Below are 26,214 nucleotides of genomic sequence, written 5' to 3'. Positions count from 1 at the left end.
CAATACTTTGTATGACAATGTTTAAAAGTGAAGTTGGCTGTGCACAGAAGTGTTAGGATTCAATACAGATAATGGATGATGTGTTAGAAAAACAAGTGTTCCAAAATATATGGCAGTAATGCATCCTTGAGATATATATGGCAGTAATGCATCCTTGAGATGCAATATTAGGTCTCATGAAATACATCTTTTGAAATTCAAAAAAAGGTTTCAAAGGAATAGCTGAGGAAATTACTCTGGCAGAAATTAGAATTTTTCTGATTTGGTTTATTTTTTCAGCCAGTGCTGTGGTACTGTGTTTGCACAAGTGAAACCAGATAGTTGGTCTCTAAAAGAATTCTGAATCATTAACATTTCTGAGATCAGTGTAGACAGATTTCTATTTAACTCCTTAGAAGGAAAAAGAGTAGTACTAATAAACACTGTGATATTAAAACCAAACCCTATTTCCACGAAATTACAAAACATTCCAAGAACAAAGGAATAGAAAAAGTTAAAAGAGGTCTAAGCATGTCAAGGGTTAACCTTTTACTTTTACTCTGCATTATAGAAATTTTGTGGCTTTAATGCTAATAATCTCTTCATTGTAGGAGGAGGAATTAGAGGCCCAGATTTCATTCCTACAAGGACAGCTAAACGATTTGGAAGCCATGTGCAAATATTGTGCAAAGATGATGAACACGCATCTTGGTAAGTGCATTACCTTGCATTAACCTGTAAATCTTTGCAAAGGCTCTTTCAGTGTTTGTATTAGAACTAAAACAATATTTATGTAGTACAGTGCATATTATTTTATAAGCCATGATGAAGATTGAATTGATGCACTCAGTTGTCCTATCAGATGCTGCCAGACACTGTATCTTTATTCTGTCACACTTAAACTTGGAAGTAGGATAGCCACTGATGATACTAAAAAGAAATAGAGGCATTTTAATACAGACGCCTTTGATTTCTTGTATTGTAAGAGACTTGTTGGAGCTCATGTGAATTTTCAGACTTGAAGTCCATTTGCAGTTCAACAGTCCCACAGTGATACTTGATGTGTGCAGCAATAGGTATAATGTTCATAGACTTCCATTAAATGTAACATTTTCATAATCTACGATTGCCTTTGATACGTTAAAATGTTACTGTAGGCTGATAGTTCGTAATATTTGTCTCAGAACAGAAGAAATATAGTAAGATAAAAGTCAGTACATTGGGAACAGAATTAACAAATACTCCAGTCTAAAATTCTGCCTACATATTGCCAAGACAAATCAGAGAAAGTAAACAAAAAACTGCACTCAGATCAAGTGTAAATATTTTTAACCAGGTTTTGATAAAAATACTGGTAGTGTTTTTAAACTGTGCTAAACTGAACTCTGAATGTTAGTATATTTAGTTATGTGAAAAAGCACCATTGTTGAGAAAGCAGGGCAAACTGCAATTATTTTAAGATTTATTTATGGCGTGCAATATCTGAGCAAAATAAATTAAAATTTAATATTTCAGTGGGTAGAACTAAGCATATGATATCTAAGTTTGCCAGGTCAGAAGGTTTAGATGTAAAACCCATGTTGTATTTGTATTTTCTTTTATGTGAGTGTTTTACTAGCCACTATTATAAGCCTAGGAAAAGTTATTAATATTCTATTACTTGAAAGATGGGAATCACAGCCTTGAAAAGCCAAGTCTAAACCTCTAACCCCGACAGCTTTAGTCTGATGTATTGTATTGCTTTTGTGAAGGCACATGACTAATGATGAGATTAGAAGCAAGCAAAGGGATAAATTATTAGCTACTGAAATGACGGAGAAAAGATTGCTGTGTCAAGAAGAAAAACTGAAGTTTCTTTCCTCTGGGAAAGAAGGCGAGGGGTGTTTAGCAAGGGTATTAGTTCCAAGCATAAACATTTCACCCACTATAGCTGCGCCAGATACCAGAATAAACCCAGACAAATCTCCTTGCAGCAGTCTGCCTTTCACCACTGGATTCATGAACTGAAAGCCTGTGATCTGTGATCATATTCAGGTGTTAAATTCTTTTCCCCGAATATATTGGAAACAAAAGCATTTAGGGCCAGTAGTCTCCCAGGAGCACTGTGGAGTGGTTTGTTACCCTCACAGGACAAGGAAAGCCATCCCTTATAGAGCTTTGGCTGCAGGTGTGCTGGGTGCATTGTGACACCCCTGCAACACTCTCAGAGCCTGCCAGCCTAGTCTCTTCCATGTCTATTCCCTGTACTCCTTCACGATATTCCTGCATGTCTTGTCAACATCATGGACTATTAACTTTGTAAATTTGTCTTACACTAATGTGTTTATATCCTATAGAGATTAACAGTTACAAGTGATAAAAAGAGAGATAGAGACAGCCTCTACACTTATAGCAAATTGATGAGTTTAGGTAAACCCAAATCAGTCAGCAGATGATCCACTTGAAGGCAGGGGAAAAAAGCCCACCAGGATTCTTGCTGATGTGCAAAATCCTGTCTGACCTGAAATCTGTCTGTCCATGCAGCACATGCTAGCAGGCTGTGCAAGAAAATGGATTCTCCGGTGCATCACAGAACACCCCCTGAGGATTATCTCCAGAGTCCATACACTACTCAGGGCTTCAGAGAAGGCCAGAAAAATAAAACCCAAGAGCATATCTGGTTATTTCTGAAGGGAAAAGTTTGCAGGGACTGCTACAGTGCCTGATCTGATTCTCCCCCAGCTATCCATTTACCCATGAAAATAGCTTTGTTTCCGAAACTGTAGAGCAAGTGAGTTATGTCATTCCTCTTGTAAACTGTCAGAACACTTAACTTCAAGGATATTACTTCTTCCTCTGGGCCAGAATTTTTCTGACTTCATCACCCAGCAATTGGCCCATGTAGCATTTTTAATAGCAAAGTTGAAAATCCTCATTTAACGTACCTATACACAGTGATAAATAATCTCTCAGCAATGTCTTTGCTAAGTAGAGCACTACATTTCATTTTATGTGGGTTACTTTTTAAACCAGATCATTTTTGTGGTCTTCCTTCGAATTCTTCTTTATATGTCTTTCCAAGTGGGTTAATTGTATGAGGATATGCTGTACCAGCACTGGGCCCAGAAAAGTGGTTACTTAGCACAGGGAAGCTCGTCTCTCTACTCTCATGTGGCATTGCTCTTTTTTAAACATTTGTAATGCAGCATCACATTAGTGCTCTTTGATACAATGATAGTTTGAGGTGATAATATGTTATGACCTTTAAAATTTGGTGAATCACAACTTTCTAAACAGAGGCATTTATCCTGTGGGTAAAATCAGGAAATGCTTATTTCCGCTTGTGTTCCTTGTATTTGACAATATTAAAATTCACTGCTTGCAGTTTGGCATTTTAGCTGAATGATTCAGGTAACTGTGATGTACTGGGTTTTCTTCTGCCCTTCTAACTGCAGACATAACCATTATATAGTTAATAGTTGTCTAAATTGTTGATTAAAACACGCAGATATATAAAAGTTGAGAAGTCTTACAGAACTAATTCTTTCAGTAAAGAGTTAGACACATTTCTATGAGTTATGAATATGTCAATCAAGCAGTCAGGCCTGCCTTTTATATTTGATAAAATTTAAGTGCTTATTCTTAAAAACCTCCCTTTTTTTTCTAGATTGATGATGTAAACCTTTCTTTTCAGACATTATTACTCAACCAATATTCTTCTTACATGATGCATTCCATTTGAAGGTCACATTATAACAAAACAATATTAATTCAGGCTTATAAAAATGCATATCCAGTGATCAAATGCCACAAAATTATCACCGTATCAAACAATTACAGAATATTATTGTCATGGTTTATAATGAGACAATTGAGGATTTTTTGGCTGTCTTCTCAGGTTCTTACCCTTACAGTGGGGATCCAGATGACAGTCAGGTGCAGTTACTTCATGGCACAGATGATGTGTTGTAGCTGAGAAATTATGAAAATAACCATGAAATTACCTATGCTGTTTTGAATATGAAGGATAGAATGGCAGTTTTTATTTTGTTCATATATTCAAAGATGCTTTCATTAAATGTTTATCTCCTTCTGTAAATAAACCTTACAGTCTACAAGATGGCAACAACATAATTAACTGCTTGTAATATCAGGGCATGTTACCATGGGGATGAATGATGGTTCTGAAATATTGCTACTTAGTGCTATGGGCAGAAATTAGAAATAGGGGTTTCATTATTAAAATGGAGGAAAGTCATTTTGTGATCTCCGTCTCCGTCTTAGGGCTGTGCATTAGAAAGAGCTTTACTTTCCTTCCCTCTTTCTCTTAACCACTGGAGTACTGCTCAGGGGAAATTCCTTTTAACACCTTCAAGGACAAATGTAAAATTTAGTTTTTTTAAAATGGCAGTGCAGGGAAGCAGATTTTACTGTTGCTCCCACCTGTTTTCACAAGCTTGTCATAGCTTTCAAAAAAAAAATCCTGTGTTCAATTTTTCCATTATTGAAATGAAGATGCATCCAAGCTTGTAAACCTGTCATGTGGCTTTGTTTACAAAATAAATGCAAGGCATTTCTCAGCTAATAGTGAAAAAGTATAGTTGCCATAGCTATCACTGCTCCAACATCATCACAGATACATTTTCTTGATGTTACTTTCTCACAAGCAGTAGCCTTTTTTAGGAAATAATATTGTCACTGATGATTTCAGAAATATGGTAATATTCTTTAGCATTTTTCTTTCTGGGAGATACTCTACTGTTAGTGCACATAAATTCTTCAAGGCTCAATGATTCAGAAAGCCATAATACACCATTTAACTATTACAATATTATTACCTGTCATATTGTTACTTCTTTTTTGAAGAATTTTGGTTTGTTTCCTCCATTCTTGCACTATGTGAAAATAAAATCATCAAGATAGCAAGTGCATTCAGAAAAAGATTTTTCCTGGTGAGTGGTAAATGTGACATCTGTCTGATGTCTTAGAGTAGATCATTAAAAAATGTCTAAGAGGCATGCACACAAACAGCACTCCGAGGGCCTTATAGTATCTTCTGGGAGATTCCTCTCTTGTCCTTCACATTGGACATGGGACTGAGGTGTTTGTTCAACATGAAGTCAGTCTGGAGTGTCTCAAAGAGAAAACCTTTGTTACATCCCAGGCTCAAGCCTGTTAAATGGCAGTTCAGGTGACACCAGGTAATGACACTGACACCATCTGCTATTCTAGTATCTTTAGGGTTTGGACCATGTCCACACTGGCCCACAATTAAAGTGCAGCTTCTTAAAAGTAAATTAAAGCCCTGGAGAAGTATCAGTCCATAGGCAAGTACCAGTATGAGAGATTGTGGAGGTTCTATATTAACTTGTCAGTTTTGCTCCAGAAAGAAAAGTGATGAATTTCAAAGCGTTGTGTCTTTATATGTGTCAGGAGCCAATCCAATCCATCACCATTTTCTGAGACAGAAGAACCTACCATTTGTTTCCAGCAGAGACATAGTTTCAGACCTCCAAGTGTGGGAAAGTTTACCAAATAATTATACATGTAGCACAGGAAGTCCTTCTCATGAGAAGCAATTTAAAGGAACATTGGTTCAGCATTAACTTGGATATGGAGATCTTTATATAGAAACTATTTTTTTTTTTTGATGGGCAATTTATCAGGTTATAAAAGTAGAGAAACTAAGGTCATTCCCCACTTGCTTTTGCTTAAGGGCAGCACTATGTAAATGTAGAAGGTTGCTTCCCCAGCTAACTGAGATTCAGAAGCAATTTAGCTGCTTTTTTGCTGCACAGAGCCTCAGCTAATAAGCCCTGAGGATTCATACCAATTCTGCAGAGTTAGCTCACAGGGTTCTGCACAACACCCTAGAAATATGTGCAAAGGTACCCAATTATACAGGGGAAACGTTAGTCTGCCTGGTTTTATTAATTCCACCTTCATACTGTTACTGCTTAACTTGAATCAGCTGCCACAGGGAGATTCAGGTGAGTCTCAGAAATATGTTGCTCAATATCCAGGTCTTTAAATCACTTCTTGTCTTAGAGGCAACATCACAAAAAACCTCTCAGCTTTGACCCACATCTATTAAGTTTATGCTTAAGCATCATGGCTTTGCTAAGCCAAAGAAAATAAATCCTTCTCTGAGTTACTCATGCAGGGCTGTTGGCTTTTCCTTGTGGTGCATTTTCCAATTTTACTCCTGCTATCTGTAATATGTTGCTATGTCCTTCAGCAGTATTCCAGTACATCTCTGACTCTCCATTGTGAATTATGGAAGGGATGTGGAAAAGTGAAGTTTTCATCTCTCATTCTTCTAAACACCACCAGCATCCTGCCTTTGGAATGGCATGTTGGCTCTCAGCTTTCATAGGTAGCCTGTACAAAACATATGTATTTACAAAATGCCCAGAAGTTATGGAATCATGGTAACAAGAAAAATGAAAACCAATGTTTTGAAAGTTCTTTGGATGGGATCACAGGACATCCATGCCACAAACATCAAGTAGTGCTGGCACTTGCATATTCACTAGCATTTCCTGACATCTCCCAGGCAAATATTATTTGGAAGACTTACTAAAAACAGTTCAAAACCACCTTTTCACTGTGATTATTGCAAGCACCATGAGCAAGGAAGAGAAAAATAGAAAAATAAAGAAATAAAAACTTACAGGATATAGTTGCTAGTATAATTTTAGTTGTTGTGTGAAATAGCACCTTTAAAGGTTTAATTAGACTGATTTCATTGCTCCCTCTTTTAACAGTCAGTGCAATTGTTAAAATGATACATTTTATTATAAGGGTCATTTACAGTGGGGAAAGGAGAGGAGAAAGTTGATTTAATGCTCAATATTTAGGGACTGACATACTGCCCAAGATAGATCTGGACACAGTGCTTGTTAAATGTATTAAAAATAGTACTGAATTCTTGTTTTATGTGTCATGTGATGAAATGAAAGGTTATGACATTTTTGTAGGCATAAAATGAAATGGAGATTATTTTGCTGCCCTGTGCTGAAATGAAATACTTCGCCATTTGTTGAGGAAGTAAATGCATTAAATGAATTCTCTTATGCTTGGGACATAAATACAATAATCCATGGTTTATAAATCCAGTGTGATTAGAAGTGCTATCAATAAAAAAGGCCACATCAAGCACAGGCCCATGAGTCTAAGGGATTGCTGTATTTGGTTAGAAATAATGATATAAAATAACCTATAAAAACAGCATATAAAGAAAGAACAGTAACAAATTTATTAAATCAAATGTAGGAATGTTTACTGGGAAATAAGTATTTGTTGTACAGCATAGTATACAACAAATATTTGTTGCAAAGACTTACTTTCAGACTGCAATATCTGGTTATTTTACAAATACATATTATATATATGAAGAATAAAAGTGGAAATCTTTGTGTTCCATGAATTTTAACCATCCTTTTGTCACTTAAGGGTAGCTCTTAAGGTCAAAAACAACTGGTTCAAATCAGAGTAAGCCGACTTTATAACAACTGTGCCAGTCCCGAAGTCCAGCTGTAGTAGGCACCTACAGATGCTTTCATCCCAGTAGTCTGAGTGAAAAGGAGATTAAAATGAAGCTTACAGCCCCTCATTACCTGATTAACAGCTTTCCTCGAAACTTTCAGTGAATTCTCATTGCTTCCTCCCTCCTGCTCAGTGAGCATCTCCCTTACACTAAAGTATCTGACAATCCACTCTTTCCTTTCCAGCATCTCTTAGGCAGTGGTTTCTCTTCCAGTTTCACCTTTAAGGGAATAAAACATTAGCAGAAGCTAAGTTGTTGTATGACTAAATAGTTAGTTTCCCCATATTTTCCATAAATATACAGATGTAAGGTATATGTTAAGCATAATCTGCTTACTGTGTGTAAATTAGAGTTCACAGCTAAGAATTGATTGTATCTTTGAGCAAGGAATGGACAAAATGACTTCATGGCCCTACCAATCTCCTTCTTTGTACATCTGCACTTCTGTGCCTTGCTATGAGTTGATGATTGGTAACTTTTTACTACTTTTTTCTGATGTCACGAACATTACCACAATTTAAGTATTGATAAAACGTCGATGCTCTGCACATGAATCAGAAGTATAAATACATCACTTGCATTCAACACTTTATAAATACATCATTTGTATTAAAATAAATGTTTTAAAGAATGCAGTGTTTCACAGATAATTTCATACCTCAGATTTTTAGGATCTTTAAATTCTTTAAGACTCAAATGTTGCTAAGTGGGGCTTTTAGTATAATGTGTAATTGTTACTATAAGTGTTGGCATTCACAGTGAGATAGATAAATGACAGGCTACTGAGCAGTATTGCCTTCATCAACACTTAGATCACAAACACTATTGTTTTAGAAGGGAATTTTACTCCTCTCTTTAGTATTTTTAATGCTGGAAGGAAAATGTCATAGTTGGAAATATCCTGAGTTGCATTATTAAGCAGCAATATCACTATGTCACACAGCATAGTCTTGCTAGAAAGACCTCAAACCAGTGTTAAGGTCTAGAGTTCATTTTTGTGTTCATTAGACCAAGTTCAGGTAGAAAAGCAGTATTTGTTGTGAAGAGAGAAAGATTGACTATCAGAAGCTAAAGTCCTAGTCTGTCCTTCTAGTCCCTTAATGTTCTTGAAAAGGCATATTCGTGCTATCACAAGTTTATTATGCAGGGAATACTGGAAACATTTTTTGTAAACCCTGATTCCGTAAAGACAATCATACAGAAGTAGTGGAATATGAGTCCATTTAGTTGGCTGTGCCTTGATATGTATGGGAGCACTGGGATTTTTTGGCTTTCCTCTTCTGGAAAAATGAAAAGGTGTAGTAATACCCTCAGTTCTCTCCTTCCTCCTGCCTATGATAGAAGTGAGAAAGTACTTTTGCATTCTGAGTTTGAACTCTCTTAGTGGTGAAAAGGGTGAAAAAAGTCGATTTAACATGGCTCTGCCACTGTTGCTTGTTCACAAGTCATTGATCAGGAGCTAGTAGTAGAAAAGCAGCATTCCTAATACAGCTTGCAGCTATTTCGAGTTAGCTCCTCTCAGCAGGAGTCATCTTCCTGGAAAGGCCCAGGAGACCAGCTTAAAATAGAAATCATTAGGAGGGAAATGCACTGCAAAAGCGGCAGTGCAGGAGAAAACAAAGAACCTCCGAGAAGTTTGGTTCTCTCCACATCCATCTGATTTTAAGTCAAGGGCGTTTTGTGCCTTCATCTGGCAGGGTGTTTGTCTCCCACCTCCTCGGTGGAGAGGAAGAGGTGCAGATTTGTCTTCTGGATGGATGGGCATGAAGAGATGCCTGAGGGGACCTTGTCTACAGCAGACAAGTTTTCCCATTCATTTAGTGCAGCTCTGGTTGGGTTTCTTGCAAAATCTGTATTGAATGCCAGAAAAATTTCAGTGAAAGTTACTTTATTTAATAAGCCTCTAAAATAATTATGCCAAGCCTAATAGCTTTTCCACATTCAGAGAGAAATGTTTTGAATAGCCCCTTTCCCTGGGCTGGGAACTCGGCAGTGACTGCTCACACTATCATGCAATATGGAGCATTTCAGTCATCAGAGAGCATAAGCTTTCTCTAATTTTCCTGCTAGAAGCTGCTGTGGATGTTTTTCCTCTTTCATCACTATAGACAGCATGTCTTCAGTTTAAAATTTAGCAATTAATTTAGGGGAAGGAAATAGAAATCGTGATTTATTTTTTTTAATTACTTCTACAGTGAGTGTGCATGTAAAGTGATTCACAATTTGCCATAACTCAAAGAGCAAGAAATGAAAAATATATTTAATCTTAATTTTTAGCTGTTTCAACTGTTGCAAACAAAATCACTACCTACTACAGCGTTTCTCCATGGTTTTTTAAGAAAGAATGTGAATGCAATCATTTGCATGTTCCTGCTCTGTAGTTGTAGTTGTATTTAAAGTATATCAAGGCAGCTGATCACAGTCTCACTCAGGAAGTAATTATTGATTTACTGATCTAGTATCTATCAAACTTTAACAAGTCTGCTCGTTTAAGAATAAGTACCCAAAATTAATTCTAATCCATTATATAAAAGGCATCCTTTGACATGTGAATCTGGTTTGAGGGCATCCATCAAAGTGGATAATGTTGCTGAGTTCTGAAGAGAGCAACTGGTTTAGCAGCTCTGGTATTTCTGAGGCTTAGGCAGGATCACAGTCATGGTATGACAGTTCATTTTGTGATAGTCAGACGTTTGTTAGCACTATTTTGAAACAAATCCAGAGTCTTGTAATGTCAGTCTGGTATCTCATACATCTCACTGCAGTGCTCTGACCACCAGGTGAGAAGTTGCAGAATTCACTTTTTGTTTTCCTCTACAAAGAACTTCATTGAATAAAGGAATACTGTCTTTTTCTCTGCAGAAAACATTTGGCATTAGCTAAATGAAATCTCGAAAGAAAGAAAAAAACACCAAACAAGGCAGTCAGGAATATTTGACCTTAACCTTAGTTTTCTATGTACAATAGGATTTTGATAACTTTTGAATAAAAACAGCTATCTCAATAGATGGATATTCATAGCACAGAATCAAACTGGACTCAGTCTTGAATAATATAGAAATCACATAATCTGTTTGTTTGATTCATTGTATCAGTGGGGGGTTTTTTAAAGGTAGGAAGGTGTTTCCATTTCCAAATTGACATCTCCTGGGTTTTTTAAAGATAAGTTACTTTTTTATTAAAAAAAAAAGAAAATAAAAAGCTGTGAGGTACTGATATAGAGCAGCAGATAAAGAAAAAAATCAGTATGTAGCAAATTCATTCATATACATGAAGCACTTCTCTCAAAATACAGTAGTATTTCATATGAACAAAGAATAATTAAATTATACATCTCAGCTTAAAGTAAAAGTCCTTCAGCTGAGTAGTATCATATCAAATATGTTCCCTAGCACTCTAGAAATAGTATCTTTTAAAGTATTTCTATTTGCAAAGGTATCTTTTGAGATACAGGAATATAAAATAACCTTTTGTCTGCATTTGAGAGTTGTTTTCCCTTTTCATCTCAGCAACTGATTGCCCTGTGAGGTCCCCCCGGCAGTGGGAAAAGCTTGGATGAGAGTCCCCCCAGTGCCCTGGCACAGCCATTCACAGGAGAGCAGCTGCAGAGCACATACCAACTTTCTTGCCATCCTTCCTCTTCTTCCCACCTCTCTTTCCAGTCCACATGGATTTCAAAAGGTGGTCCCAGCAAAAGGATGTGATCAAGGAGGTAGTCATGCAAAATCACATTGCCTGTATGTTTCACTCATCTAAAAATTTTTTTTTAAATTCCTCCCTACTCATTTGCCAGGGAAGAAGAATGAGCACTGTTAATTTGGGTTCCATTATTTAAAAGTTAAAAAAACCTTTGCATTCAAAAGAGATGAGGGCAGCAGATTAGAAGCCTTATGCAGTTCAAGGGCATATTTAAGAACAGGATTCATTGCCAGTTCCACAAGGAATTCTCCCTTCCTTCTGTTTCATTGCACTAGAGAAGGACATCCCAATTTATGCCTTTATGCCTCAGTTGCTATTTATTGGCTGTATTTCCTACCTTTTGGTTCCTAATCTTTTTTTCCTCTGAAGCTAATATTAAAATCTAGTGTTAATCTTGCTAAAGTAAATATGTGATGATATAAACACTTCTATTAATTTTTACTGCTGGGTAACTATCATATTCCATTCATAATTGTTTAGAAATTTTTCAATGTACTGGCTCATCAAACACAGTTACAGCTGGGTTTTATAGTGATGATAAATTATTTTCCATGTTTTTTAAAATACTGACTTAAAAAACTTCTCTAAAGAATAGTAATAATAGTAGAGTATTTCCACATCATGTGGAACACCTTTTAGCTTTGTTTTCTTGCTCTTGTTGTCCCAATTTTTTAGATTTCCTTCATTTAGTCTTCAGCAGGTTGGAGGTTTGCTTTGAATTATTTTCTTGGTCCATCTGCTTAGTCAATATTCATCTCCTAGTTTTTTAATGTATGGTTTAATTTATGTGGGGATCACACACTATGGAATACTTTTCTTTCTAATGCTGAGAAATGGAAAAGAGAGTTGAATTCAGTGATTCAGGCTGTGGTCAAACATGGCTGTCCTGCCTATCAGAAGCTTTGGCCTTCTGATGTTTCAAATTCTGAACCTTTTAAAAGAAGGAAATCATGCATTCTTTGAAATAGTGGAAAACAGAATGTAACTTATTTTTTTATAAATAAATATTAACATATTTTACTTACCAAATTGAGGGACTAGAGAATTTAGATGTAAAATAAAGCAAATAAAATGTTGCAATAATTATGGATTTTCTCAATTCAAGATGCTACATATTTTCAGAAAGATCTGGGTTTTTTACTATTTCTGGCCTTCATAATGCAGTGTCTTTCTCATGTAAAATTGTTCAATTGTGCAGCAATTTGACAATTGTACAACATTGCTGCAGGACATTGCCACTGTAGTATAGTAAATAATGTGTGCTAAATAAGGTGAGCAGAGATCTCCTTGTTCAGGCAGGCTGTTTATGCAAAGCTGAGTTATGGTACCGTCACTGATGCTCTTGGCCTTGATCACATCACCTTGACTTTTGTCAGCTATTTCCTTTCATGGCTCTAGATTCTTTCATTCCTTCTACATCTCAGATTGCTTTTTAGCGGTTCATTTAGTACTTAGGTGTGGATCCTTTCTCCTCTTAGCCCTTTCCATTCCTCCTTTATACCCATTACTGACTTCTGGCCCTAACTCAATTTCATACTTGTGTTTATACACAAGTTTTAAATCTACCTCTCCACTTCTAATCTTTCTTCGTGTCCTGTCTCCCACAATCTCATTGTTTTGCTATTTATTCTGTAAACACAGAACTCATAGCAAATTACTCAATGCTTCTACTTGAAACTTCATATTGTGTCAGAGTTGGCAGTGTCATCATATTTGTCCTTGTCAGGATCATCTGTTAAAACAGTTCTGGCTTTTCACTGATTCGGGCCCTGAACATTGTTAAAAACAAACAAATGCAATTCAGGTGTGGATTAATGGTACAAAGCTCTAATTGTGAAGTACCTGAGATACAGATACTCATGAGCAGCAAAGCATTCTTCCCAAATGAGTGTCACGGAGGGATTTGGGCTCAGTCTGTGTATGTAAGACAGGATTGGCACAAAGGAGTATTTTGTCATTTTCAGTTGACAGATACAATCTTGTTCTGCCAATTTCTCACTAGGAATCCTTGGTGTTTCCCTAAAGAGGAGGAAAGTAGGTGCTAGGAGGCCAGAGAATGATCTCAGTCTGCAGAGTTACTGTAGTTTCTCTCGCCTATGTTGGAGTGTAGCACTGCCTGGGGTTGTCTTCCTGCAAACACTCTATTCCGGGGTAGTGAAATGCATCCTTGAAGGATCACACTGGGGGTATGGAAAGCAAGAGTCTCCTGAAGTGTTGGTAGTGCACTGCTCCTTCTGTCAAATAAGTTTTGCTCAACTCTGGGTCTTTTACGTAAAAGAAGAGAATAGAAAGGGAATTAAACTTTTTGTATTCCTTCTATAAAGAAGAGTATTCTAGCATCTGCAATGGCCGTGGGATCAAGATGAAGATTGCTGTGCTTCTACCTAAACCCTTCTGTGAGATGTGGCATATTTCTCCTGCTGTTTTTAATTTTTTTCCAAAGCATTTTCAAGTTCAAAACTGTATGTAACACAGAGGCTGGTGTGGTCTTCTAGGGGCCAGTAGTAGCCTGAGTTCCTTGGTACACAGAGGCAACAGAAATCCTGTAGAAGCAGAGCATTTCTGGAGGCTTCCTGGTAGCAGTGCCAGGCTCAGGCTGGCCTCACCTCTGCAGATAATAAGGATGTCAGTCTCTAGGTTTGGATACAGAATTGTGTTTGCAGGTCACAGAGTTTGTTTTGAAAGCATCAGTCAGCAGTAAGTAACAGCACGTTAGAGTTTAGGATGTTTTCTCTCTTTACCTTTCTTTTCTTTTGATGTTACAGGAAATATTCAGGAAGTCATTTTGCAAGAACGCTTGGAAAAAGAAGATGAAATTCTGGTTTCCTTGGCTGGTTTGAAGCAGGTATTACTATTGCTTAGCTTAACCTTCTTGTGCCCTTCAGAGTTCTTAATCCTTTCTCCTTTTTTTCTCCTATGTTATTCTTTTTGTATACTGCTGTTTTGTCTTCTTGTAGCTGTTTTACTGGTGCATCAAACCTTGTGGTGTATTTTTATTTTTAACAATAAAACTCAACTATAAAGAGTTCAAACAACTTGCACAGTTTTTGCTCCTGTGGAAGTTTTGGAAGTCTCAAATCAAAACTAAAGAAATGCAACACCAAATGCTGGACTTAAGCCATGCTATCATTTTTCTTAATGCAAACTGTACTTGCTAGACATCAACTATGCCTGTGTCCTCATTGTTTCATTGTGACAACACTTGAACATCATTGAATTAAAGGAAAAAATACTACATACATAAAATGAGCGTCTGTAGCTCTGTTTTTACTGCCTCTGCTCCCTCAAAATACATTTTATGAAGAGCAATGTGATGTGTTAAACCTATAATGAGCCAGGAAGTAATCTTAACAGTTTTATTCTCTTTAGATTTCCTGGATAGTTGTTTTCCAGATTGTAATAAAAACCACATTTCACTGTTATTTCTACCTTTAACCAATATAGATATGAATATTGACTTGCTTCCTATCTTTTCAAAGCAAATATTTTTGGGAAATGGTGTATGAAAGTAGTCTGCCCAGAGCTTTAGAAAATGTAGAATTCCTCCCAGTTTTTAACTTACATCCTTTCCCCTCCTATTCAACAACAGATCAAGGATATCCTGAAAGGTTCATTGCGTTTCAACCAGAGCCAGCTGGAAGCTGAAGAAAATGAGCAAATCACTATTGCTGATGATCACTACTGTTCCAATAATCAGAACAAGGGGGCAGGTGATGTCCTAAAGGGACCTGTCATGACAAAGCAACAGTTCATCTCAGGACAACAGGTAAAATAAAAGCATCTCAAGCAGGCCATTGATGGTCTTCCATTTTTTGGAGACTTCCTCTAGCATATCCATACATTACATGGGACACACCAACATTCCTGGTCCATATGGAGAGTGGGTTAAAAGTGTATCTCTAGCTACTGTCCTATTCTGATCAATTATTTTTATTGTAGGCTTATGCTCCACAAACATATGTTGAAGTCTAAGTGTTAGGCAGTGTTCGGGGTGAATTCTTTCACACTGTTGAATCACAGAATCAGATTAATTTCCTAACAAAAAAAATGTAAAAACTGCAGGTAAATGTTCCCATACCAAATGTTCCCACATTATTATTCTCATTGTCCTTGTCCTCCAGGATCCCATTATGTAAGAGCTGATTAACTGCAATGCAGTGTATTCATGGCCATTGCCAAAAAGGAAGTAGCAAGAGGTTGCTTTTACCTTCTACTTCATTGAATTGACTTTCTCCTTGAATGTGTAAACAATGTTTTCACATATAAAGCATACAAGGACAAGTATACATAGGACAAGTTCATAGACAAAGGGCCTTCTCTGTCTACGACTCAGTCAAACCCAAACATAATCTTAAAAGTACTTTTGTGCCTGCTCATTTCTATGTTGGAGTTCTATTAAGTCTGCCACCCTGCTGCTGATGCTCACACTCATAAATCAGTGGCAGCACTATCACCTCAAAGTCTAACTGAGTCTGCAGTCAGTCACTTTTGACAAATTTACTTAGGAGCTACAGGAAATATTTATTCATTTTCAAATAATGACACAGGGTCATTTTGATTTCTTAGACACGATCCCCCTGAGTTAGAACACTCTATGTTCAAAAACATGTTTGTATTTTGGTATTAGAGGCCATACCAAGATTTATTTTTTATACTCAGTAATGTCAAAGAGCAAAGCTTTGCTAGAGAGTTTTCATTGTTTGCTTAGCTGTTGTCATCACAACCATTATTTTCTGCCATAATAAAGCTATAGGTTAAACTGATACAGTATATAATGGCCTCCTATTTTTGCCCTTGATGTCCTAGTATTTTATATGAAGTACCTCTTTTCTTCCCAAAATGGCAAACAATGGGTTTTTTTATGATTTTTCACTTCTAGAAACTAGAAGGTAGAATGCCATATCACATGGTAGCAAGCTCTGTGTGTGTATGTGTGTGTGCATGTGCGTGTGTGTGTGTCTGTGCAGACCCTGCTGATGCTGGAGAAGCCCTGACTCAGAGGCTGGTCTAAATCATGTATAATGGATATACTGGGACTCTTCAAGTATTGAAGAGGGTGGAGCAGGTGAAGCCTGGTCTGCACAGATTTCTCTCCAGTGCAGATTTTCAGGGTGATGTATAGTGATGTGTGGGCTTATCCCAGAGTGTACTCAGGGTACTTACATCCAGCCCCAGGAGCCGAGTGACATCCGTGGCTCCCACCATTGAAGAAGATTAGTGTTAGAAATGGCACTCCAGGAGGGCTGGTAGTATCCTTGGATAGTTAGTTAGGAGTAGTTTGTCTGTCTGTCTGACTACCCCCTGGTTAGTCTGTTTCCAAGCCCTCTGTCTGTAACCACCACACATAAAATCAAACAAAAAGAGGAGAGCTTTGGACCCCTTTTTATAAAAGCCAGGAAAATAAAACTGCAGAACAGTTGACTGTGATATTAGACTGTTAATTGATGGGCTCAGTTGTTGGCCCAAACCAGACCACAGCCCAGGCTTTTACCTCTGCTGAAGAAAAGGGGCTGCACTGGTGCCCTGGGTCATGCTGGGAGTACTTACTGAGAGCTGCAGGGGGATTAAAAAACAACCACATCTAGGCATTTTAATGCATTTCTTGCTAAATAAATTTCTACTCTCTTTGCATTTACTGTTACTTTGGTAATGCCTGTAATTCTATTTGGTGTGTTTTGTACGGTAGAAATTGTTCTTTGCTGGAGTTGTAGGGTTATTTTCTCGGACAGCTGGAACAGTTACAGGTATAGCTATTCTGTAATTGAGACTAAAATCTGGTCTTTTGTACCTGGTTCTTATATAAGTATAAATTATTTATCATCTTTGCTTTTTTAAAAAGTATTCTTCCTCTTTTTTGTCTCAAAATCCCTTTCTGCAAAATGAGGATAAGGATATACCCCTTCTTTAGAAAAGAAAGCTGCAAAATTAAAAATGCAAAAAACATTAAGATAAAGGCTGAAAGAAATCAAGCATTTTTTGGAATGTTTGGCTTTGGTAGCAGCATGCAGTTGACAAACAGAAGGCTTCTGTTGCTAAATAATGAATGATAATTAACACATTATCTTGCCTTTATGTCTGTTCAAAGAAGGAGGCAAAATGAGCTGCTGTTCTTCTAAGCTTTCGTGAATTGTATCCTTGCAGTTAGTTTTAACTCATTCACAGTGTGAAGGCAAATGAAATAAGCCTGGTCCTAGTAGCTGATATTCATCAGGAAAAATTGTTTGGAGAAGCCATATGGCAACGGGCGTAAGGTTGTTAACTTTCAAAGCTACTGGAAGTATAATTCTGTCATTTTTCATTTATTCAGTAGTGGCAGCAGATGGGAGAAAACATGCTTCACGTCAGCATGAGTTTCCTGAAACAGAAACAGGCAAAAGAAGAAGGAAGGAGGTATTTTACCTCTGGAAATATCAGTTCCAAAATACCAGTGTATGCTAGGGATAGGCAAACATTTACAGGAAGCCCTTTTATAGGATTTTGGGGTCAATATCTCCACTTTGCTGCTTCCCTGTTACTTCAGTGAGCTATAGGTCTCCTTAACCAAACCAAAAAGTGTGGGTGGCGTGAAGACTACTGTTGGAAACTCAACAGCACCAGCAAGAAATTTGGATGAGTAGTTTTCTTTCCTTTATTAAAGAGCTTTTCCAACTGCACTAGAGCACACTCTTGAAAGCAGAATTTAGGAAATTGGGGAGTGCAAGAGACAGAAATACTGATCTTGCTGAACGAGTGTTTCACTAAGTAAGATCTGTGTCACCCTACACAAGGTGGAGGTGTGAGGGCTGTGAGGACTGAAATAAAGGATTCTTGATAGATTGGAATAATAAAGTGTATAATTTTGAGAAATGAGACGGTACTGCATTCCCTCAGAGCTTTTAAATAGAAGTGTGGAAAGAGACCAGGTGAATTAAGTGGCAGTGATTGTTCAGAAGAATGTATATTTCTGTTGTACAGGGCAGGGGGGTGGGAACAAAGTACTGAAATTTTGACTATGGCATTTAGAGCTCCCAAAAAAGTATCAATACAGGCTGGAGGCTTAGGGATTGAGAACAGCCTTGCTTGAGAAGAATGGGGAATACTGGTGGATGAGAGGCTGGACATTTTCCAAATATGCATTTGAGCTCAGAAATCCAGCTGTACCCTGGGCTGCATCCACAGCAGTGTGGTCAACAGATCCAGGGTGGTGATTCTGGCCCTCTGCTCCCCTCCAGGTGAGACTCCATCTGGAGCACTGCATCCAGCTCTGGGGTCCCCAGCACATAAAGGACATGGGAACAAGTCCAGAGCAGCGTGACAAAGATGATTAGAGGGCTGGAGCACCTCTCCAGTGAAGGCAGGCTGAGAGAGTTGGTGATTTTCAGCCTGGAGAAGAGAAGGCTCCAGGGAGACCTAATTGTATGTGTTCAGTACTGAAAGAGGGCTTTCAAGAGAGGTGGAGACAAATTTAGCAGGGCCATTTGCAACAGGACAAGGGGCGATGATTCTGAACTCAAAGAGGGTTGATTTAGATTAGATCTAACAAATAAATTTTTTTTTGTGATGAGAATGGTATGATACACTGGAACAGGTTTCCCAGAGAGGTGGTGGGTGCCCCATCCCTGGAAACATTGATAGTCTGGTTGGACAGAGCTCTCAGCAAGCTGGTCTAGTTGAAGACGTCCCTGTGCCTCGCTGTTGGACTATGTGACCTTTAAAGGTCGCATAGTCCCAAACTATTCTGTGATTCTGTGTTGATGGAGCAGAGCCACGGCTGTGTGCTGCCTGCGTCCTCAGCCCCCTGGAGATGGCAGCTGACTCACTGACAGCTCATGAAGACAGCATTTCAAATAGACAAGATGAAAGCAAAAGGCTAATTACTAACAAATGATGTCTCAGCTCAGAAGTGTTTAAACAGTGAAGTATCTCTCCTTGTAGGATAGAACTCTGTGGTTTTAACTTCATAGAAACTGCTTGAAGTTTTTGGCATTTGAACTACTCTGGTTCTGCATTTATCTGGAGGGTTGGAGATCAATTTTGATAACACTCAGAAAAGGCTAGTTGTTGATCTTTCTAAAACCAATTTGTTGACTTTTGTATGAATTTTATTAAGTCTTCTGTGAAAAGATTTACTATCAAAAATAATAGATGCCAGTTTCTATCAGTGTGATGACTGTCTTACATTAGGACAGGTAAAATTTTAACCAATGTTCTGGATTCAAAATACTTACATTTGAATTATAAAGTATTAAAATTAGTTCATTACAAAACAGAATATTTTATATTATTAAACGTATAGTAATACTAATTATATAATATTATTATACCTGCATATTTGTAGATAACACACAAAAACAGGATATTTCAACATTTATTAGAAAGAGAGATATTTGAATCCTTATAAATTTGAGCACAATTCTGTATTTGAATATATTCTCCCATTCAGCTGAAATTTATCTTGATTGTGACTTCTAACAATTTGTAATGACTATGTAAATGACAACCAAAGACTTCCAGCTCCCTCATTTCATCTTACAGTCATTCATAATCAGGTGGGGTTTGCTTCCTGAGCTACTCTACAGTACCATTTCAAGAATATTCTGATTTATAATCAGTAGTAAAAACAAGAAAATAATTTTCAGCTGTAATAATAAATTTTGCAAAATAAATTTTGCTGGCAGCCATTGATTCTGTAAGTGCAGTTGTGGCTTGCTGATGCTTGTGGTACTCCAGTTTTATATACCATGATCTCATTCAGATTATTCCTGTTTTTTCTTTATGTAACTGCCTTTTTTTCTTTGTGTGTGTGTGTGTGTGTGTGTGCATGTGGAAGTCTAACAGCAGAAGGGCTTGTATAGTGGCACAAATGTGGACATACACATATCCCTCTGATTCTCCTTTTTCTCAGTCTTGCATTCATGTAGTCAAATATATTGGTTTCAGCATCACACCATTTCAGGATGCTTGTACCTACAGGCTGTTTAGCAGCTTGAATTATTACTCTGAAAATAACTTGTGTGGAAACAACCAAGAAAGCAGTCATATTCTTGCCAGAGGAACATAGCACTAGACAGGAGCTGAATGCAGCTCTTGGAGAAGGAAGCAGTGTTGTCCATTTGGGTTGCAACCAAGCTAAAAGGCTGCCAGTTGTCAACAAGTGAGAAATCCCACTCTACTGTGCATGGCAATCTCCCTTTGTAATTACATATAGCTCTAACTGGAAAAGCTGGGACTCTCAATGTGGCTAGTATAATGGAATATAAAATTGAGATTTCATAGTGTTTTCTAATGCACTGATGCGTGGTCTTGAGCCACTACCTAACTGCTCAGGGACACACATTTCCCAAGGTCTAACCAGACAGAATTGGGATTCCCAGACACTCATTTTCTGGAAGAGTCAGGAAATAGTCAACAACACTGGCAAGTGTTGTTTAAACACAGTTTGAACCCAAACTGGTGCACACTAAATCAGGTCTATGGGTGGTTCTGGTTTCACAAGTCAGGGTTTTACTAGGAAATTTTATATCAAACCATTCTCCTGACAAGCTCCAAAACACTACTGTACATGCAAACCAGCAAAAAAATTCTCAAAACTACTTCACTAAATAGTACAGAAACCCACTGTAATTACTGAAAATGTTCACAGCTGTAATGTATGTGTTTGATGCATGGCTGCTGTGGTCACTACATGGATGCACTATGATGGTGAGACACGTAAGACTGTTAGACCAAAAAATGTATTTTTAAAGTATTGCATTTTGTGCTTTTTAAAATTAGCTCAGTTTGATCAGAGCATGGTGCTAATATGTCAAGGTTGTGGATTTGATCCCTGTGTGGGTCATTCACTTTAGAGCTGGACTCAATGATCCTTGTGGGTCCCTGCCAGCTCAGAATACTCTGTGATTCTATGAAATAATGAATTATGTCATCTAAAGTTAATATCCATTTTATTTTTCACTTTATTTAGTCATTGCCACTCTTGGATAATAATTATTCCTTTGTCCCATTCCCATATGCCTGACATGCTTCATAAACCTCGTTATGTGGTAAGACTGGTGCTCACTTTAAGTCCTTCCTGTGCCATTGTTTCACAGACTACAGCTGATTCGAGCACTAGTGAGAGCAAGAGTGCTGATGACTATATTATGGTTTCCAAAGAAGAGGAAAGAAGTAAAAATGCTGTTCCAGAGCCGGTGCAGGTCCCTCAGGCACACAAGGAGGCAGCAGTGAAGCCAGAAGCTCCGTCTCGTTCTTCTTTGATATTTTCTGACCCTCTGATGGGTTCCATTTCAGCCTCTTCCAGCAACCTGAGCTCCAGCCCTGATGACGACAGTAGTAATAACAGCAAAGATTCTGACTTTGCTATTGTCAGCCCACTGGACATCTAAAGAAACAGGTTGGGAGAGTTCGGGAAATCTGTCATTACAACTCAGCTCTGATTTCTGTGATTCCACTGGCTGGATAGTTCTTTGGATTATGAGGACAGAAAATAGATGAAGGTAACCCATTTCAGCTGCCAAAAGCCTAGATTAAAATAAAAAGGCAAACAAACAAACAAAAAACCCATAAATTTGCTACTTTTAAAAAATAATATATACATGTTAATAACTGCCTTAAATAAAGACCCAGTAAAACCCAGTTCTAATATACAGTTATTATTAATTCTGCTGTTACCTTACTTAGGAGCTTTGTTACTATAGAACTATTGCTTTCCCAAAACATAGAATAGTATAGGCCAGGTACCATAACGGAAATATGTGGATACTTGGCATAAGACCTGAAGCAGCAAAGACGGGCTAGATTTAATATTGTCCTTTTACAAAATATGCTTGACTGGGTTTTCTGTGTAGGAAAGGGTACTGTTTCTTCAGAGACTGATTAGAGAAATAGGGAATGAGTATCAAAAAGATTAAAAGCATCATCCTGGTAGGAAGTTTGTTCTCCCTTGAGGAATCCTAGTTTCTTCATTTTCATCTGGCAATAGCCTGAGGTGTGTTCAGGGCAGAGGTTTGTGTAGTTGTTCCTCAGTGCTTACAGGAGGTTATGTGACAAACTCCTTGAGAATGGGGACTTACACAATAGAGCCTTATTTGCCTTTGTCTACTTTTCCCCCTTGAGAGTTCCCAGTTCACCTCTTTCCCTCTTTGTCTACTTTTACTTCCCCTGGCATGATTTTTTAAATTTTACTCAGACTACCACAGTTAAAGCAGTAGGTGCAAGGGAAGTAACAATGATATAGACCTGAGCTGGTTGAACTAAAGCTAGCTCAAGTATGATAGCTTACCAGGGAAGGTTGCAAAGTGAAATGAAATGTTCATAATTAAAAGCACTTTATGTCTCATTGCTATTGTCTTCTATACACTCTGTTTACATATATTCCTATATGATTTCCATATTTCTAATCAAGAGAAACATAATGGTGCAGCAGCGTTAACCAACAGAAAGTTTCAAATTAACTCTGTTATTTGTTCTTCTATGGAAAAGTGTATTTCTTTCCCATCAAGTCCATAGTACATTTAATAACAGCTTTTTTCAAGTAAATAAGGGGGGCTTTCTGTACTCTCTGATCCCTTTAACCTCTGTTGGAATTCACAAAAAAAAACCTGGTGGTCTCCTCTTGCAGCAAAAAAAGAGCATTATTTGCTTTTAAGATGCATATACACTATACCATGCAACAACTTCCTATTTGCATGGCAAAGCTTGTGTTTGTTGCAAGTTATGAAATTGTAGTTACTTGCTGCTTAGTCTGTAATTGTGAATGAAGTACCCTATCCCAAAGATGAGGTGACATGTAATTTTCTGGTCTTAGATTTTACAAGGTCTATGTCGGTGACTGAACTGAAGAGTTAATTGTTATGTAATTACGTGGTAGCTGCCATCCTTACATGTTCAAAAGCCACCATGTAGTTCTTCAGAGATGATTTGTGCCTTGTAAAATGTTAAAATGCTAGAATGTTATGAGCAGGCATAGCATCACACCTCTCTGAACAGAGTGATGCAAACAGTCAGATGACTTTAGATGAAAGATCTTAAACGTATAACATTTTGGAGAGGTGTTTATTTTGGTTTAATTTTAAGCTTCATAAAAAATCTCTTTAGAATTTCAGTATGCATGCCTGTCTCCAGTTTATTTTATTACCCTGAGTTTTCATGAACGCCAGGGGATTGGGTGGCTGGTTGATTTATTTAGGTCTTTCAAGCTTTTTTAGCCTCACCCTATCCAGCAAGGCTTGTGGTGCCATCAACAAAAGGTGGCTGTTGAAGAAGTACCTGTGCAAAGAGGAAAGACATATTCTGGGGACAGAGAGAAAAGTTTTATATTCTGTGATACATAAACCTTCAAAGATTCCAGTAGCTTGGCAGGAGAAAATGTTTTTACTTCTTTTTTATTTTTTTAAGCATCAATCTTTTGATTTCTATTCTAGTGGGTCGTTTCAGGGATCACATTGCTATTTTCTTGAACAGTCTCAATGCCAATGGAAGAGTGTGAGTTGTACAGGTTTTTTATTTTTGTAAATTAGTTGTATCTTTAATATTGCATATTTTAAAACAGGAGTAAAATTATATAAAGATTTGGGGAGTTTCTGAGATGAATCAGTGAATATCGATGAGCTGAATGTGTGTCATGCCATGGGATATGATAAAAATCTTCAAAAGCAGAGAGATGATTATACAAATAAGATCAGAGTAACTCCAGTAAATGAATCTGCTTTGGTTGTGCCATGTCCTTTCACATCTCAAATATGTTGTCTCTGATATTTGATCATAGTGCAGAGATAGTTAAAAGTATTTTAGTATATTCATTAAATTAAAAACTTGTAAGTTAAATGTCAAATCATCACCCTGTTTTGTGTTATGTTAAGAATATACTGAAAGAGAAATTGTCATTTGAAATACAAGATTATTCGTTTTCTTCAGAAATGACCTGCTCATAATGTTCATGGATAACAATAATCAGATAGAAAATTTATAAACATTGCAAATTGCTGACAAAACTAATGCAGCATTAAGAGTGCACATCTGAGACTGTTTTACTGTATCTCACATCTGTAATTTATTACTTTAAAGTCTCTTGCATGTCATGTCAGTATGTATGTACTGCAGAAAGACAGTATCATATTTTGACTGGGTATTGATTTAGTCGTGGAGCTTTGTATCTTTACTCTGGAAGAACATCTAGCCTGCTTTATTAAAGAAAGAATTAACAAACTTTCTGGGTTGTGCTTGTGCTGTTTTCTGATAAAAGAGGGAAAGCTTTTTGGCTAGAATACTGGAAGTATAATTTCTGAGAACTAGGAAGATTAAAACTTTCAAACTATCTATATAAGCACAAAGTTTAATACTTTAATCAGATTTTATGTATGTGATCCAGGGCATAAAACTGCTTGTCATTTATCTAAACTAAACAATATAGAATATTTCCTGGTTTACCATATTTCTTGTATCTGAAAATGAACCAGAATTTACAATGACATAACTTTTCTGCAGTTTCATAAAGCTCAGTATTGTATCATCATTGTGTCATTGCCAGTATCTGTACAGTACACTTCTAAATCTCTGTACTTGAATTCACACTCTTAACTCTTTCCCATGATTCTTCAGTATGTTCTAATTAAACGGCATTGAGGCAACTATTTTAAAGATTACATTTCAGATTTAAGGTGTACTTGTGCCTGGCACAAGTCACAATGTGATCTATTCAAATACATGAACAGATTTTCAGATTCTTGTTGTCAGCCCTCAAATAATACTTTTGATTTTGTGCTGCATGTGTTGGTCTTGAATGAATGATTCTAATGGTTTATTAGATCTGAAAAGGTGTGATTTCATAAAATGGACTTCATTTGGCTACAGAATAGTAATTACAATGTCTTGTAATCTGTGCTGTTCTTTTGAGAGTGATTATATACAGTCTGTGCATTAGTGTTTCCTGTGTCCCCCAATCTGCTAAACTCTGGCTTTAGTAGTTAGCTAAATTTAGAGATGAAAGAGCGTGAAAAAAGTTCATTAAAGCAACAGCAACTTGAAGCATGCACGCAGGCAACTTGCTTTCCTGCTTCTCACAACTTACTTAAACACTGAAATGGTAAGTGTGATTTTAGGTATGTGGGAGGATCCTGCAAGAGGCAAAGTGCATAACCCTAGAAACAGAAAATGAGCTGGAAGGGATCCAGTTTGAGATTCTGAAACTATGGATTCTTTAGGGCAGGAGCCACATTTTTCTCTGGTGTTGTACAACACAAACACTGTCAAAATTAGTATAACAATAATAATGATATACTCATTATTTCACCGCATTTTGCTTTTAATTTAGTAACAGTAACTCAGCTGATAGCAATAGTTTTGGAGCAGCAGAATCTGGTCCCACACTGCTGAAATAAGTGCAGATGAGGAACAGTAGTTTAAATAAATAAATTAAGACCAAAGAAACCTCACACCAGAAACAGGACTATAATATTGCCAAATACCCAAAACTGTGTTTCATTCCAGATATATATGTGAAGTATAAGAAGTATTTTCTAAACTGTGCTTCGGGTAGCACTTGTGTACCTTGTTTGACTATGTCAGGTAGGTTTATGCAAACCTATCTTTAACTTGTAAAAAAAGCCCAGCTGATGCCAGGGAAGTATTAAAATACATCAGCTGCAGAGGGAAGACATTGTGGTTCCATTTTCTATGAATGGTAAGAATCTGATCCCTCAAATCCTGCTAATTTAACACTTTCTCTGTCTTCCATGGTAACAACATGAAAAACCCTGTAATCATTTCCAGAGACCTGATGGGAACGCCACTGGTTAAGTCATCACATGCAGTTGCAGAGCTTTGAGCTGAGAAAGTTTTCACAGCTTTGCCTTTGACTGTGAGCTTTGGGGACTGTAGCAAAACCAGGTTTGTCTGAATTTTTAACTCATACAAAGAAGCATTTGAAGATACTACAAATTATCATGTCAGTATTTGAAACCTTTTGGAATATAAATACTACATAGTTTTGAGATGGAAGAATAGTTGTCAAAATAGCTTGACTGCCCACC

At 37.2% G+C, this 26,214-nt stretch overlaps 1 protein-coding gene across 5 annotated transcripts in view; it reads left to right on the top strand.

The window, feature by feature from the left end:
* TBC1D5 (TBC1 domain family member 5) overlaps window positions 1–24,392 on the top strand; it is a 313,398-nt gene extending 289,006 nt beyond the window's left edge. For all 5 annotated transcript variants that reach the window (XM_088163893.1, XM_088163900.1, XM_088163888.1 and 2 more), the window contains 4 exons: window positions 591–690; window positions 13,972–14,051; window positions 14,796–14,972; window positions 21,277–24,392. In XM_088163893.1, coding sequence (XP_088020019.1) covers window positions 591–690; window positions 13,972–14,051; window positions 14,796–14,972; window positions 21,277–21,570 — 651 coding nt within the window. In that variant the 3' untranslated portion in view covers window positions 21,571–24,392. The remainder of the gene's footprint in view (window positions 1–590; window positions 691–13,971; window positions 14,052–14,795; window positions 14,973–21,276) is intronic.
* The last annotated feature ends 1,822 nt before the right edge of the window (window positions 24,393–26,214 follow it).

The sequence above is a fragment of the Sturnus vulgaris genome, chromosome 1 (assembly GCF_052056855.1).
Source record: "Sturnus vulgaris isolate bStuVul1 chromosome 1, bStuVul1.hap1, whole genome shotgun sequence".
Taxonomy (NCBI): domain Eukaryota; kingdom Metazoa; phylum Chordata; class Aves; order Passeriformes; family Sturnidae; genus Sturnus; species Sturnus vulgaris.
The sequence above is the reverse complement of the archived record's forward strand: the minus strand, read 5'-3'. Positions and strand labels throughout refer to the sequence as shown.